At 36.7% G+C, this 17,747-nt stretch overlaps 1 protein-coding gene across 7 annotated transcripts in view; it reads left to right on the forward strand.

The window, feature by feature from the left end:
- The window catches only part of NIPBL (NIPBL cohesin loading factor), a 168,252-nt gene that overhangs the window by 103,019 nt on the left and 47,486 nt on the right, over positions 1-17,747 (forward strand). For 4 of the 7 annotated variants that reach the window (XM_080572858.1, XM_080572861.1, XM_080572860.1 and 1 more), the window contains one exon: positions 2,746-4,320. The exons of the other annotated variants lie outside the window; for them this stretch is intronic. In XM_080572858.1, the coding sequence (XP_080428984.1) occupies positions 2,746-4,320 (1,575 nt within the window). The remainder of the gene's footprint in view (positions 1-2,745; positions 4,321-17,747) is intronic. 7 annotated transcript variants of the gene reach the window in all.

Here is a 17,747-nt window from a genome sequence, read left to right on the forward strand (position 1 = left end):
TGGATATAACAACATACTATAATGTCAGTATTCAGTTGTCAAGAGAAATGAAGAAGGTCCATCAAAGGAGCTCTGTGTTTAGAGGGAATATGCCAAGTTGTGATGTGATCATCTGTCTATATGTTCTCAACTTACAAGTTGACATTTTGGATGAGGAAGATGAGCAGCATTTTGAGCCTGGTCAGTTATGGAAGTTCAAGAGTGAAAAGTGGTCCTACCTGAATTGTTTTGGTTGTTTAATCTTGGAGCCCTCAGCATGAGGGCTCTGAAAGGTGAGTTTTGGTTGATCCAGCTACAGCAGTTTAAGGCATCACAGCTCCTGGCCATCTGCCTTGCTCCCACAGTAAGGGTAGCAGAAGGAAACATTTGCTTGGCTCTTAGCTGACTTGTTCAGTCTGGTAGGTTAATGCAAAACATCTTCAGTATTGCCTAAAGCTGATGCTCTGGACAATGAAACACACTTGTGGAAATGTGAATGTGTGTTCCCTTCTGCTACAGGTGATAACCTCTGTTAAAGGAATGGGGCAGATAACTGGTAACAGTAATGTCTTAAAGGCTACTGTTAGATCCACCATCTGAGCTATATGATACTTTTTTGGTGTGGCTGATATTTCTGAGTTAAAATGAAGAAACAGACTGACTTAAGAAACACAAGTTTCTTAATTTGTGTTTCAAAATTTGTGGAGTTTTTAATTGAGAAATAAGGTAGTGATGTGTGTGTATGCATGTGTATTTAAAAATAATAATAAAGGGAAAGGGAAATTCAAATTTGAAACCTATCAGTTCGGAGGCTTCTGCTTCCTCACGTTCCTGACACCTGCTGTGAAGTTTAGTGAGGTCAAAGGCCTCAGTCATAGGGAGAAAAAGGTTTTTTGTCAATGCATGAAGGCTTAAAAAAAAAAAATTAATCAGTGGTATAGAGAAATTTATCTATATAAGTTCTCATATGAATACCAAAATTGTTGTTCTACAGAAAAAGTAAAAATCTCTGTGCTAAAAAGCTTCACCTTCCATGTGGCAAATTTATTTTGCTTCTCATGCCTGTCATAAAATTGACAGGCTTTCCTACACGTTTTTGTTGAATTTTGAAAAGTTTATCATTTGCAGTTGACCATTTTCTGCATAGAGTTTTTATATCTATCTTTACTGTTGTCTAGCCATTAAATACTGTATATAATTTTGGAGTTTTAGAAAGTTAGCGATGTGCAAATAGATTTGAGAATGAGAATGATGAGAAAAAAAGCCTGTTCACATCACTGGAATTGACCATGTCACTACTGGTTTCTGTGTTGTAATGTTATTTTTTTCAAATATTTCAGAGATGATCCTTCAAAGTTTTCATTGTTCTGAAAAAAGAATCTTCTGCAAATAGATTAAATTAGAAATTGTGTTATAATTCTGGTTTACAATTTGAGAGGTTTTTTTACTCTTAGAGTTTGTTTATTTCTTCCTTGATTGTTTCCTTACCACTTTACCTGCTCCCAAAAAGAGAGCTAACCAATTGCCTCTAGTGATAGAGCACCACAAATATAGGCACCAAATAAATTATTTTTCTTATATTGTATTTGTGGTCTGGACATTTTGACAATAGAGCTACAGCAGAATTTCTAACCTATGTGTAGTCATTCCTTAGACTTAAAATCATATTCCCTGATTACAGAGAAAGTAATTGTTTGTTTTTGTTTTTAAACAATTTACATAGTGATAGTTGACAAATGAGAATATGAGCCTTAGTGCAGGCAGGACTTTTAGTTTTAACAGCAGTAATTAATTTTAGGTTATAGTACCATGTTGGGAAAATAAATAGCCCATAGTTGAAATGAACAGAACATATTCTTTTTGATATTTTCATGTGCTTTTAATTTCTGTGAATTCTACCAAATTACAACGTGTGTGGTTGGCTCACTTTTTATTTTTCTGTATTCTAATCTTGATGATTTTTTTAGTACAAACTGAAAGGATTATTGCAGAAGAAAGCTCTTGACACTACGTAAAATTATCACTGGACTTTTTATTTTATCCATGAAGTGTTACGGTTGCAAAGGGAAATTACTCAAGCTTTTAAGTGTGTATTGGACCCCCACCTAATATATATGTCTTATGGTATAAGCTCCAACTCTTAGTGTACTGTTTTGCTTCACAGAGAAGCATGGAGTGTTGGAGTTAATTTAATCCTTTTTTGTACATTGGTCCTGTGATCCCTGGCAATACTATGCATGAAGTCCAGCTGAGGCACTGAACCATGCAAGAAGAACCTTTGGCTTAATCATTGCAGATCCTTGCTCATTTCATGTACAATGAAGCAGGCTGAATCTGCAGAGGAGAAAATTTTACAGTAGTATTCATCAAAAAGCAGTTACGAAGGTGCACTTGAAGTTTGTCTTTGCAGACTTTTGCTTCAACCTTAAATTTTTTGTTTGCTTCTTTTTGCCATTATACATTGCAGCTTCTTTATTAGATGGTTCTTTTGGAAATTTTTCTGGAACTTGGATTTCATGTGTTTTCAGGGTGTTTTTTAAAGATGATTAATTGGCACCTGTGGTAGACTGACAATGAACAGTAGTCGATGAATATGTTAAAAATATTAGGCAGACAAGTTCTATTCTTGCTTTTAAATCCAATGAGTTTTGTTGTGCGTGCACATACATGCTGAGCGGGTTTGATTTGTGGGAGTGGATACTTTGGCTAGAATATCTATTCTCTTTCTACATATATCATTTATGATTTTTCTCTTTTAATTTGCAGATAAACCTCTGAAAAAGCGAAAACAAGAAAATAAACCACAGGAGGCTGGGGGTGCTACTGGAGGAAGTAGACCAGCTTCTCAGGAGACAGGTTCTGCAGGAAATGGGGCCAGGCCAGCGTTGATGGTTAGTATTGATCTTCAGCAAGCAGGAAGAGCGGACTCTCAGGCAACAGTAACTCAGGATTTGGAGGCCATCAAAAAGCCTGAAGAAATTAAGCAGTATAATGATGGGTTTATGTGTGTTACCCAAGAAGACGCTGTTGGAGTTCTTAAACTTAAACCTGAAAACCATCCGGAGATTTTTAGGAAAAAGACAGACTTTGAGGGTCAAAAGGCAGATATCCAGCAAAATGAAAACAGACAAATGGAATTTCAGCAAAATGAGAGCAGAAGGTTGGAAAGTAAACACAATGAGAACAAACAAGTAGAAGTTAAATATGAAAGCAAACATGAAAGACAATTGGAACTGAAACAAAATGATAACAGACAGACAGAGGCAAAACAAAATGAGAGCAGGCAAATGGAGGTGAAACAAAATGAGGGAAAACAAAATAACGGCAAACAGGAAATACGACAGAGGCCTGAAACGCCCAAACAGAAGAGTGAAGGCAGGCCTGAAACACCAAAACAACAGAAGAATGAAGGCAGGCCTGAAACACCAAAACAACAGAAGAGTGAAGGCAGGCCCGAAACGCCAAAACATAGGCATGATAATAGGAGGGACTCCAGTAAACCATTGTCAGATAAGAAAATTGAAATATCCAGGCATAAGCCTGATGTGAAATCTGATCCTTCAAGGATAAAACCTGAAAGTAGACCAGATCCAGCAAAACAAAGGCCTGATGGGCGTTCAGTTTCTGATACACCAAGGCGTGACTATGATAGCCTAAAACAAAAGTCTGAGGAGAGGGGTGAGTCAGAGAGATTCAGAGGAGATCCATCCAAGATTAGAAGGCCTGAGTATTTGAGATCCTCAAACAAAAATGAGCATGATTCTAAGCATGGTATTAAATCTGATGGTTCAAAAACTGAGAAATTTGAAAGGAAACATAGACATGAGTCTGGTGAATCGAGGGAAAGGTTTTCTTCTGGGGATCAGAAATCAAGGCCTGACAGCCCTCGTATTAAACAGGAAGGTAAAGGAGATTCTAGTAAATCAAGACCTGATAAACCTGGTTTTAAATCACCTAACAGCAAGGATGAACGAAGGACAGATGGTAATAAGAGTAAAGTAGATAGTAATAAAGCACATGCTGACAATAAAGCAGAGTTTCCCAGTTATTTGTTGGGGGCAAGATCTGGCGCATTAAAACATTTTGTCATTCCAAAAATCAAGCGTGATAAAGATGGCAATGTCACTCAGGAGTCAAGGAAAACTGAATTCAAAGGTGAACATAAGGACAAAGTAGAGAAGATTGGGCTAGTTGAAGATCTAAATAAAGGAGCTAAGCCTGTAGTTGTCCTTCAGAAGCTTTCTTTGGATGATGTGCAGAAATTTATTAAGGATAGAGAAGATAAATCAAGGGGCTCTTGTTTTAAACCTAACAAGAACAAGTCATCCAAATCTAATAAAGGTAAGATTATTTTTGTTAATTGCATTATAGCTTGTACACTCCTTTTCTTTTAGATTTGCTAATCCTGTGGTTAGAAATTAAACAGAAAAGTTTGATATGCTTGCTTATACGGTGATTTTGAAACTCATTTAAGAGCTTGTTACTGAAAATCTTCCTCCAGTGTAAGTGAAATGATTTATTTACTCTGGTGCAAGTACCTAATGTGGGGACACTTAAATGGTTTTAAACTGTACTTCGGCTACATTAGTTAGTCTGGGAACTTACCTAGTTAAACGTTGACTGATAAATGTATTACTTAAACTGGTTTTAAGTGTGTCTGTATAAGGGACTGATACTATTGTAAATAAATCCATAGCTGGAGTGGTGGAAAATACTACTTAGGCAAGCCCTAAGATTATTCTTCTACATTTCTAATGAGGACTGAACTGTGGTTTTCCAAGAAATGTTCTACAATAAACCATAACAAGAGTTAAAAAATATGACCTGCCTTTTACAGTACAAATACAACACACTTTTGGAGAGCCTCCACACTTTACGCTGTGTAACAAACTTACAAAAAGGTTTTGTCTTTAGGAGAATTTAGACGTTGTCTCTAAGGTCTACTGTAGGTGGAAAGAGGAATGGAACTGGTAAACAACTAGCTGACATTTTTAAGTTAGTAATATGGACAGGATATTTTTCAGTATAGTTTGTAGGTTTAATATTTGGTTGTTGCTTCTACAGATTCATCACTTCTTATATGATCACTTTTCTTCTTTGTGCTATAATTTTGGTTTCTTTGATTTCAAACTGAAGTAGGTCATCTCGCATTGTGAAATAAATGTTACTAACTGGTCAGGGTTACTTTTTTAATGTTTAGTATTTAAAGCATTTCCATTTCTTACATAGTTGTGTTTACAGAGTTGTCATGTCTCAAAAATAGAACAAGTGGCAGGGGGGAGGATTGCAGCTGTATGCAGGATTATTTATGAATGCAGTTACAGGTATAACATTGCTCATGAATTTGAGATTAAAATGTTTTGCAAAGTTAAGAAATAATGTAGATAAGTGATGTGGAAATCAACTTTGTGAATGTATAATGGATTATGTGCATGGGTACAGACTGATTTTTGTATAAAGAATTTATTGTGCTAAATCTGTTTTCTACTAACTTGATTGTATTGACTTTTAAAGACTTAATTCAGTATGAGTATTACATGTTTTTTGGTAAAATATGAACCTCCTTGTGCAATATTTTCTCTTAATCCTGAAAATATGAACATTTCCCTTCTTCCTTCTGAGTTTCGGAACAGGCAAGATGTCCATTGCTAACAGTAATAGCTATCTGAAGTTGGACATAAAATTATGATACTTTTTTGCTGTCTAAAGATTTTGCATGAAACCTGTATGTTTTTGATAGAGATGGAATTCAGTGCTGTCCTCAAAAGGATAAGCTATGAATTCATACAATTCTATGTGCAGAGAATTAGTACTTTTTAAAGGTGTTCTAGCTCCCTCAGAGCTATATACAGTGCGTACATGCTTTCTAAAATGTTTCCGAAGTAGACTTTGTAGCCTAGAGTATGTGGTTATTTAATAATATGTTTTAGTAATGCATAAAGGATTAAAGGACTTGTCCAATTGCCATGACTCTAGTAGCTGTAGTACACATGAGCAGTGCATTCATTTCAAGCTTAGGTTTATAACCTTTCTGGAAAGTTTGTATATTTCATGTTTTGAGAAGTCATACATGTTTCTTACATATTCTGCAATAACTTGGGACTTATTTTCCAGGAAAAAAAAATAATAATGTGTTGTCAGTCTCTGCTATTGTATCCAGAATAAGATTCTTACAAAGATACTAGAAATAGGTTTCGTGGAGAGAATAATATTGTAACTACATTTTCTTTCAAGTCAAATTTTGAATTTTCAGACGTGTATTTTGTAGAAAGTGTCTTTGAACTTCATATTTTTCACGTGTATTTTTAGTTTTATGCTTTTTGCCCAACTTCCTGATAACTTACTTCCTAGGATATTTTATGCTAAATAATTACGTCAACTCCAGTGTCTGAAATGGGTCCTAATACATAAAGCTATCTTTTTATAAGCTGAAGTCTACTTATCAAAAAACAGCAGACTGATACAGAAAGTATTCAAGTGAGTTCCACAATGTCCTCACTCCAGTTCAGAGAAATAGTGTTCACTGCTTTACTCTGCCATTTTTAGTTATAAACATTTTAATTCACTAGAAAAAGTACTATTCATAAGCATTCTTTATTTAGTTCATCCCTTATTTCTTATTAGATTGTAGCAAACCTTTTCTGGTGTTGCCTTTAGCATCACTGTTTCACTTCTTCTCCCATCCCTCTTACTTCATATAGCTTAGTATATTTTGATTTTTCTTTCCTTCTCTTACTTGCTTTTATTTCTTGTCCTTTGTTTTTCCTTTGTCATCCATCCCTTCCACAAGAAAATATCTTCTTCTGGTATTATCACATTCAACATCATTGCTGTGATTCAGCTTAAATCTGGTTTAAAAGAGGATTAGTTCAGCTAGTTCAAAACATCATTTATATAGTCATTCTGTCTTAAGGGACTAGTGCCAATTCATTATAAAACTCAGGAAAATCACTTGTTTTAAGCTAAGGTGAATGTTTTGTAAACCAGAAATCTATATAACTTTATATATAGTTTTAATAAATTTTAAATTTGAAAGTCATGTCTTTATTGTGCATGTGCCTTCATTATTCTGTAAAAACACTTAAAATATTTTTACCATATTTTACAGACAGGTTTGGAATTTTATAAGCTATTAAATGAATAGGAGGGGTAGCCATAGTGCGTGACTGTTAATGATTGAATCATCCTGACAGTCCCTTTTGACATTTACAAGGGAGAAATAACATTTTTCTCTCTTACAATCTTTGAACACTTTTCTGAAAGGTGCACTCCGTCTCAGAGGAAAGCTGTGGAAATACCGTCCTAGTGGTTGTTTTTTTTTAAGGGGTCTTATGCTGGCCTGTTTTGTAAAGGTCAGAATGAATTTATAACACTTCTTTCTTGTGGTTTTAATGTCTGTGAATGCCATTTATCCTGGTTTTAATGCAAATATATATTGTAAGAGATCCATGGAACTCAAGTTTGTGATTGTGAGGTTGCGTGTGCTGTCCTTCCTTTTCAGAGCTTCAGTGAATACCTTCTCTGCTGCTTCTTATAGCTAGACTGGTCAGATATATGGGAGCTGATGGGAGCTGTTACCAGTTTCACAGTTAATGTATTCTGGACAAGAAAAAAAATTAATAAAGTACGAAATAGATATGATTAATGTAACTCTGCGTAAGGAGATGGCTGAAGTGGTTTATTATATGTTTGGCTTCCCGAAATCAACAGTACATATGTAATGTCAGTTTCAGTTTAGGGCAAAAGAGTGTGTGTTTTTAAGACTTGTGCAGAAATGCCATTTGGGTCTTCAAGTATCATCTAAAAAAGTTTGTGTTTAAAAAAAAAAAATCGAATACCACATCCTGCTCCTTCATTGTGTAGATTGTTATTATAGGATTTCGTTATCTCTACAATACAACTGTGAAGACAGGTTTTGATTGCCCAGTGCAAGTCTTCCTAAATACATTGCATTCTCTGCTGCTGTGTTCTGAAATTTGAATGAAGATTTACTATTTCTTCAGAGGTGTTCTTCATCCATTTTTTACAGGAGCAACTAAAAATTTCACTGCAGCTCAATCATCTTCATGTCGTAGAGCTAAAACAATGCTTCTAGATTTTCCTGTGTTCTATGCCTATGCACTTGGTTGCTATTTTTTAATTCAAATGACATTTTTAGAACCTATAATAACTACAGTTTGTAGTCACTGATAAGCTATAGCAGTGTAACACTCTATGGCTTTGGGTAACATGCTGCTTCATCTCTGAGTTCTAGCACTGCTGGAAACTGTGTTGCTTGTCAAGCTGAGTGATCGATTAGATGTTCATCTTCTACATAGGAATGACAAGAAGGTGAATATTCCATGATGAAAAACTGTATCCACATTGTGTTGGCTCATTGCGCCAACTTGTACCTCTTCTCACAGTTTTCTTGACAGCACAGCGGAGCTACTCACCAATATTTTCTAGTACAGCTGAAAACTGGACAAAAAGGGAGTATTAATTTTAAACACTTGGTGAAATCCTTCATGTATAGGACATAAAGATTACCATTGTGAAAGTCCCTAATTCCACAGATCTGAAATTTGGGATCACTGTCTTGGAGTTCCTGGTAGAAGCTGCGTTAGCACAAGGGAATAATAAACCACTAAGCATCTTGCAAGTTGCATGTGATGCTAGGTGCATTGAGCAAAATATAATTTTCTCTCAAGTTCTCTTGTAAGTTATACAGCATTTCAGAGAAGCAAAGGACAATGTTTCATGGTTTACAGCAAGGAGTTTTTCATAATTCTTCTGAGCTGAAGACTTTGAAGCTTCTCATAAACTCTAAAGTTAACTGGATTTTTAGAAAAACTGTATCACTTTCATAAGAATTCTACAGTCTTTCTGTTTTCATGTTGCCTGATACAATAGTGGCCAGTGCTTTCCAGCTTGACTAGACTGGAAGTGCAGCTGGCTGTTCCTCATGGCATTAGAAGTATTTAAAGATGTGCTGGGTTTACCAAGAATCTGTTAGCCCTAAGTCTTTTTTCTCTTTCATTACGTTCTTGTAAACAGGATCACAATTTGAAAAATACTCCAGGCATCATTTAGTCAAAAGCCAAAAACAAATTATATATAATGAGCTAAATTTAATAGCCTAGAAAGGTCTCAGTTCTTTAGCATGCTTTGCACCAGAATTGATCATTTTTGGAACATTGTATCTGTCCTCTCCTGAAAAGTATGCTGGGATGCATATTGGCATTGTACATACTCTCTGGGGTCTTTGGTTTTGGTGTTAGTTTTTCGAAAGCTTGGATAAATTGGATAAATGTTGGATAAATTCAGCAGCTGCACACTGGAGTCCTTTCTTGTGTTGATCTGGTACCAGTATGATAGGAGATATTTTCAGCACATCATTTTGCCTAGAAGCTGCTTGGGTTATTTCCTACTCGTATATTTGCCACTAAGGTAAATATTCTGGTTCTTGTGCTCATAGTTCTCAAGTCTTCTCTGGGTAACAAAAGTGAACATCACATATTGCACATCTAGTTCTTAACAATAACAATAAACTTCACCAAACCTACTAATTTGGTCGTACATTTGTTCATCAAAATTACCATGGTTTGTCTGCAGATTTAGGAGTGTATGATTTAATTAGTTCACTTTTGAAAGATAATAAATTCTTCTTACTACATGTGTCAAAGTTACCTAATTTGTCAGAGCAATCAACCTTCTTCACTGAAAGTCTGAAACTGCCTTTGGTTCATGGGCTTGGATGCTTGATCAGGTTCCTCTTATTTCTGGGAAAAGCTAAAGTTACTTTCCATAAATAATTTTTGCAACAGTACATTGCAATATGGAAAAATGAGGGCCAGCAATTTATCTGACATTACAATGTATGCAGGGCACTAGGCAATGCAGACTCGTTCATTTACCTAAACATCTAAATAAGGATGTTATTTCTCAGTTTATGTGCAGGGATATGTTATCAAAATCTTTGGGTTGAATTTTCTTCTAAGCAAAGGGTAAATTCGACAAAAAGCAAATAGTGGAAAGTCTCACATTTGTTTCTGGTAAATGAACTTTTCAGTTGCTCAACATTTTCACCCATTTTAGGTGAGTGCTTTTGTGCAAGAAAATGTGAACAGTTAACTTGAAATTTGGAGTTTCTTTTTGATCTGTGGGTACATTAAGAATGAACATAAGGAAAGGATGAGACCTTTTTTTCTTCAACTTACTGAAGTCTTGTTTTCGTCAAATAAAGGTTTCTTAAATATACTTACTGTTTTATTATCTACTAAGCAACATTTATTATCTTCTAAGCAACAGTTTTATATTAAAAGCTAAAGCATCAGCAGCCTGTTTTTTTTTTGTGATTAAGTTGCTTTAAAGAAGCAAAACAAGAGTAGCTTCCTGGGATGTTTTCAGCGGTAAAGGCTAAAAATGTTAGTGCAAGATAAAAACAGATCTTGTTGTACCTATAGTCAAAAATCAGCTAGAAATCATGGCATTTGTTTTGCTTGTTCTCTGCAAAGATCTTGTTTGTATTATATTGCTTAAATGGGAGTATTTCTTTTATGAGAAGAAAAATTCTGAGGTGTAACTTTATTTTATTTAATGCTCTTTTTTCCTAGGTGAGGCCCCATGGCTCAGTTTTTAAATTGATTGATATACACAGCTAGGAAAGTGCATCAACCATAGATTTCTAATTCGAAAGATTAACAGTAGTAATTAAAACAAAACAAAACAAAATCTGTGTTTTGCATCTGTGCAAAACACCTTAACTTTTTAATACAATATATTGAGTTAGCTTAAATTTCAATGCCTATGTTCAGAAGCAACGATAGTGAAATTCTATTTTGGAAAAGTAATTCCCTCACAACTTTCATTCATAAAAGTGAGTTTCTTTGTGCAGAACTGCATTTATTTCAATTGCTGATCTTGCTCCACGTTACTCTGAGTAATGCTGTATTATTCGTAAAGCATCTTTCAAAACTAGACCTTTCTAGGTTCCTTTTATGAATTTATAAAGATGAGAAGTCAGTTAATAGCAATAAGGAACAAAATAACTTGTGATATAGTTGCTGCAGCAATTGGATAGCTTGAGGTAATCATTCACACTAAGGTAATGCAAGTTCTGATGCTTCTTGGCAGTTTTTGGAGGGGATGTGTTGGCTGTATTCCCTGCTCTCTGCCTGGGTCCTTCAGCATGCTCTTTGGAAATCTCTTCCCTGCATCAAAAAATATTTCTTGCTTCTAAGAGTGTTTTGTACTATTACAAAATCCTTTTTGAATCTGTGGGGCTTAGCTGGGGGCAGCGATAACCTCCAATATATGGTGGAATTACTCAGTTGCTTTGTCCAGGCTTTTCTCTGACCAACCAGCCTGATGGGTCCCATTTAGAATCATAGAATCATTAAGGTTGGAAAAGACCTCCAAGATATCTGGTCCAACCATCCCCCAACCACCAATGTCACCCACTAAACCATGTCCCTAAGCACCACGTCCAACCTCTCTTTAAACACCCCCAGGTACGGTGGTGACTCCACCACCTCCCTTGGCAACCCGTTCCAATGCCTGACTGCTCTTTCTGAGAGGAAATGACTCCTAATTTCCAACCTAACTCCCCCTCAGCACAACTTGAGGCCATTCCCTCTAGTCCTATCACTAGTTACCTGTGAGAAGAGACCGACCCCCAGCTCCCCACACCTTCCTTTCAGGCAGTTGTAGAGAGCAGTAAGGTCTCCCCTGAGCCTCTTCTTCTCTAGACTAAACAGCCCCAGTTCCCTCAGCCGCTCCTCACAGGACTTGTGTTCCAGGCCCTTCACCAGCTTCATAGCCCTTCTCTGGACATGTTCCAGGCCCTTGATGTCCTTCCTGTGGTGAGGGGCCTAAAGGTGAACATGGTATTCGAGGTGCGGCTTAACCAGAGCAGAGTACAGGGGAAGGCCAGAGCTGAAGACTGGAATGTTAACAGGGAGACTGAGCCCCTCCTTTTTCAGAATCTTCCAGAGTCTGGGAACCTTCCCTTTGTGTCATTGTTAGGGTAGATAAAGAAAAATTATTTTGAAAGATGTGTTCAAGCAGGTTCTATGGAATGGTACAGGACATAATTCCTCATGAGGGGGAATGGAGGGGAAGGAGCCGATCTATTCTCTTTAGTCACCAGTGATAGGACCAGCGGGAATGGTGCCAAGCTGAGGCAGGGGCGGTTTAGGCTAGACATCAGGAAGAGGTTCTTCACTGAGAGGATTGTCACACACTGGAACAGGCTCCCCAGGGAGGTAGTCACTGCACTAAGCCTGTCAGAGATTAAGAAGCATTTGGACTGTGCACTTAGTCACATGGTCTGAATTTTTGGGTAGACCTGTGTGGTGCCAGGATTTGGACTCGATGATCCTTATGGGTCCCTTCCAACTTGGGATACTCTATGATTCTATAATTCTTCCTGGCACTAGGTCTCCCTCCTGCCAGATCCTCTGCAGCAGAGAATCCTGTGGGCTCCTGTAAGTCTCTTGGGCAGTGGTAGTGAGGGATCTGAGTCTCCTGCTGTCCATCTGTGTGGGTGTGCTGATCTCATGTGTTGTCCCTTCATGTATGTAGTCAAAAGGTGAGGTTAAATAAATGATAGAGGGTCTATATCCTGCTTAAAAGATATAGCTGTATACACTTCCACAAACTTTAATATAGAGTGGGATAGCAAAGATGAAAGCCACTGAAGTAAATGGACTACTAAGATTATTTTCGGTCAGCATTCATCTTGGCTATGTGTTTTTCAGCTGATGATACAGTATCAAGATAAAAGTGGAACTTCTGTCTTAAGAGCAGATGTATTTTCCCAATGCCTTAAATTCCTCCTTGAGAAAAGGGCTGCCATTGCCTGTGTTTCCTCTTCCATTCTTAAACCTGTCTTGGGCACAGAATTATATGGAGGAGTGTGAAGCCAGTGGGTGAGGGACTTGGATTACCAAGGACTCCGTGCACCATATAAAGAACATAGTGGAACATTTTAAGTAAAATAGCAGTGGAAAGGATATTGTTAAATTTGCACACTGATATTTGAAAGTTTACAGCTTCAACCTGTAAGCTGTTCATCACTCACAGGTGACGTGTCCCTTTGCACTGTAGTGCTTGAGTGCTATACTCTAGTAGTACTTAACTATTTTTAAAGGGTGTTTGTTTTCCAAACATCTTTGTACAGTGGGGAGGTACTTTCATACCCTCTTTTTTCTTTTAGCTCTTCATCCAAAATAGAATTAAGCTGTGAGTCTATACGATTGTAGTTACAATGATACGGCTATCCAAGAACAAGAAAGAAAGCAGTTTTATTATGGAGTAACAGTGTGTTTTATTCAATTTAGCACAAGAGTTTGAGGGTTGTTTGAGCTAGGCCAGAAAGAAACAGCTTTCCTTCCTACATATGCGTCTAATGTAGGATGTTTTATCCATGTAGTTACTGCAGTGACCCAGGGTGACTTGAGAATGATAAGAAAGTAAGCTGGTGATACATAAAAGATGTAAATCCAAAGCCTCAGTTCATATTAAAACCACTGGAACATCATCTATCAAATGCTCAGAGAGGGAATGTAAGGGAAGTAAGCTTGGCCTCTGTAGAATAACAGCAAGACTGAATATACTAGTCATCAGCAAAGAAGAGTCCAGTAGTCAGGTAATGGCTCATGTGGCCAAAAAAAATTTATCTGTAGTCTGTTTTCATTTTTAATGTCAAATGAAAGTGTATGACAATTTATTAGTGTAGAAGTCCCAGAATGCGGAGAGTGGCTAAATTTAAATTTCTGAACACTGAGAAATGAAAGCTGAGATTCATATCCCCACCCCAAACAAGTGGCATTGTTCCCTCTTAGGCTCTTCTGTGTTCTTTCATACAATGTCTTGGTACTTGGAAAAGTTACGTTTTAAAATGCAAGTTGCATATAGAGATTGGAAATATGAAATGCTATTAATTGTAAGTTTTGCTTATTACCAATTATTACACAAAAATTGAGAAGACAATATATATGGGAGACTAACTTATGTAAAAGACTTCATTAACATAAACCTAAGTTTTGAAATTAATTTCAGGGGCCATTTTTCTTCAAGCACTTGTTAATTTGCTGCAATAGATGTATCTGCAACAGGTCATTTAGATATTATGAATACAGAATGGTAAAATATCCTGCATTGGAAGGGGACCCACAAGGATCATGGAGTCCAACTCCTGGCTCCACACAGAACCACCCAAAAATCAGACCCTATGTCTGAGAGCGTTGTCCAAACGCATCCTGAACTCTGGCAGCTCATTCTGTGACCACTGCCCTGGGGAGCCTGTCCCAGTGCCCGAGCACCCTCTGGGTGGAGAACCTCTCCCTAACACTCAGCCTGCACCTCCCCTGTCCCAGCTCCATGCCATTTATCAATATAAACAAGCCTGGTATTGATTGCTTCCACTCTATTAATAGCTTCTTATAGTTATGGAAGTAGCTTTTTTTTTTTTATGTTTTTGAATCTTTGTGGCTGGTTAGTTCATAGGAAATAGCACCAAAATGTAAACTATATATCTGTTTTCCCTATTTTGGAAAGTAAAGATAAGTTATTGTCTTTGTTATCAAAACAAGATAAGAGTTTATTAGCATTGGTTTTGATTTAATGGCATGAACAGCCTTTCTGATCCTGGAAGGCTTTCTAATGCATCAGCAAGCATCACTTCCTTTCCATACCTGCTTGTCTGAAATTTTTGCCTCAAGCTGGGTGAAACTAGTCTGAATACACTGACTGTTGTGTCAAAGTGTAGCGCTGCTGTCCATATTGAATGGATCCAATAAATGTCCATAATGATATTGCCTTTCCTCACTTGAAGGCAATGCTGGTAATGGATACGTTTACCTGAATCAGGCAGGTCTACCTGGCTGAAAAAATTCAAGGCAAAATGAGCTTAGATCCCTCTAAAGATTAAGTTTCTGAAAGTATTAGCTAAAGTTAAAGGTTGTTTAACAAACTTGAAGCCACATATCAAGCTGTGAACAAACGGTAATGCTGAACATTTGAATCAGATCTGTGCCTTTCTATTTTTTTAAGCCATATGTGAAGAAATGAAAAAAATATATTCACTAAGATTTTAGTGCTTGTAGAACACTTTCTACTATACATGTCAAGACCCTTTGAAAAGCTTACTAAATATGGGAAGAAGATTACAGACTAATTCCGTTTTAGCTGAAGTTCTCTAGCTGTTTTTTAATTGTGTGTCATTTTGTCAAGAATTGCTGGTGAGAAAACAAGTGTCTTGAGTCAGTGGATATTTAGTAACAACTGAAGACTCTTGAGTGTCTTCTCTAAGAAACCTTTTGGTCATGATGCATGACCTAAAACAACATTGTCTTCTTCCACCAGCAAGCAACTAGTATACAAGTCATGAACAGCATTGTATAGGTCTGGACAAGCACTGAAGAAGAAATAGTTGTTTATGTTTTCAGCTCTTAAAGATGAAGTGTTTTTACAGCTATTCTGTCCTTCAGTCCGTCAGATTTGCTCATGTAGAGTGTACCAGCATTGAGATTCCTTACAAAATAGAGTAAAGATCTGGTTACAGTGGCCATTTCTTGTGTTGTTTTTTTTTTTTTTTTTACTTGTTTACTTGTTTATTTGTTTTATATTAGTGACAGCTTTGAGGGTGTGTGTAAGTGTCTGAAGAACACTGATGCCTGTAGTCCAGTCTAAGTATATTGTGTTTAGCAATTGCAGACATTGCTGTTTCCTGGTGCATTCTTACTAACTTACAGAGTAACTTTTTAGTAGTTACTTTCTCCTTTGCTATTTTAAAAGCCATGCAAACTAGAGGCAAATATAACCAGTAAAAGTGGAAGCAGGAAAATGACGTGCAACGTCTTAGCAAACTTACCAAACAAATTGAAAAACTGCAAGTGATCACACATGTTTTTGTATATGCTTTCACATGGTTTTGCATTATATATTCTTCTAATCATTTTTGAAAAGGATCTTGTAAACTGAAAAGGCATTAGCATGGGGCTTACAGCCTAATGTTTGTTGCTGTGTGACTGGATTCTTGTGATGAACTGGATTCTCTTAAGTATTTCTTTACTACCGTGAACAAATAAGAAGTACGTTTTTAATATGGAGCTCTAAAATGAATTTAGTAAGGTGTTTCTAGTGAAGGTTGGGTTGCCTTGATTCAATATAGCATACATTGTAAAATAAAATATTACTGACTGGAGTCCCACTGTAAATAATATCCCTGAATTTCTTTAAAAAATGATGAGCAGTCCTTTTCCATGTATATCAGAATTGTTGATACATGTGCAGTCATGCCTAACTGTATGAGTAAAACTCTTTTTAGATTCGGTTACTTACAATCCTCAGCAGCTAAGGTAACTACATGCAGCAGACTTGCTCCAGGGAAGATTGTGAAAGATACAAAATCTTTAAAGATGACTTATAGAGACCTTTAAAATGTTTTTTTCTTTTCTGCTATTCCCTTCTTGAATAAAGAATGCTTTATATATTTTATATGCTGTCATCTGAAATATCTGTAACTGGCAAGAGTGCAGTTCAAGCAACTATTTGAGTTTAGCATTGGAGAACATAACACAAACAAAACAACTTGGGACTTTTGAGAAGGAAATAGTTATTTTTCCAAATATTTACAGTACTTGCATTTTTATTCTTTCATTGATGTCTAGTTAACATGGTGGCAATTGACTTATTTTTAAAGATTGTTCCCAGAATTCTCAAAATCAATAAGGAAAGCAAGAACAGATGTTCCTATGAGTTATAGTAGGCTGTGGTTTTTGTTTATTGTTTTGTTTTTAAGGGTTTTCTTATGCAAAAAACACCACCTTTCATCATACTGAGACTTTCTTTGTGCACAGTGTAAGCAAAATAAAGAACAAATTCTGTTCTAACAGTTCCTAAAAGCCTTAGGAACCTTAATATTGCTTCGTGAAATATTCAGACATAGTTTTGAAATTAAGTAGGTGTCTTAAGTCACAGAAGACTTGCCAATGGATATACAATTCATTACTGATTTGTTTCCTTTTCTCATTTCCTCCCCAAGTGATCTTAGTAATTACTCTGCTTTTATATATATACTGTTCATGGTAGACTCGGAAAGACTTAAGCATTTTTAGAAAGTACTCCTGTTGGCGTATAGCTTTAAAACATCTATATGAATTTTAATGCACCTTTTGTTCCTTTACTTGTAACTGTTTTTAGCAATGCCTTCATTTGTCAGATTTACTGTAAATTTTATTGTCTATGAGTAGTCCTGCTGACTTCAGTGCATTTAACCACTGTGCATAAAACTGAGAGCCAGGATCTGAGGCCCACAGGTCTGCACCTGTGGAAATTGTCCTAAAACAACTACGTGCAAATGTCCTTCTTGCACCTCTCCCCAGATGCTGCAGAGGTATACAAAGGGACATGGAGTATTAGGTGGGGACACCACTGCTCATAGACAGCTGTGCAACCTCCAGATTAGACCTGGCTGGCATCCAGTCAGCTGGTAGTACACACACAGGAACTAATCTGTCTGTGCTGGCATACCTCTCTTCCCATCTTTGCTCAAATGCCTAGCCCACAAGGAATAATCATTTCATAGCACAATGGTAAACCATGCTGTGAAATGTTTTGTAGCAAACAATATTGAGAATTTAGGTACTGTTGGCAGGTGGTGAGTACCTGAGATCGCAACTTAAGGCAAATAAATGTGACCATAGTCTGGGGGAATCAGGGACAACTTTCACTAACAGCTTTATTTGATAGATATTTACCTACCTCAGTTCAAAAATGTTCAA

Source organism: Anser brachyrhynchus (assembly GCF_964034855.1).
Source record: "Anser brachyrhynchus genome assembly, chromosome: Z".
Taxonomy (NCBI): domain Eukaryota; kingdom Metazoa; phylum Chordata; class Aves; order Anseriformes; family Anatidae; genus Anser; species Anser brachyrhynchus.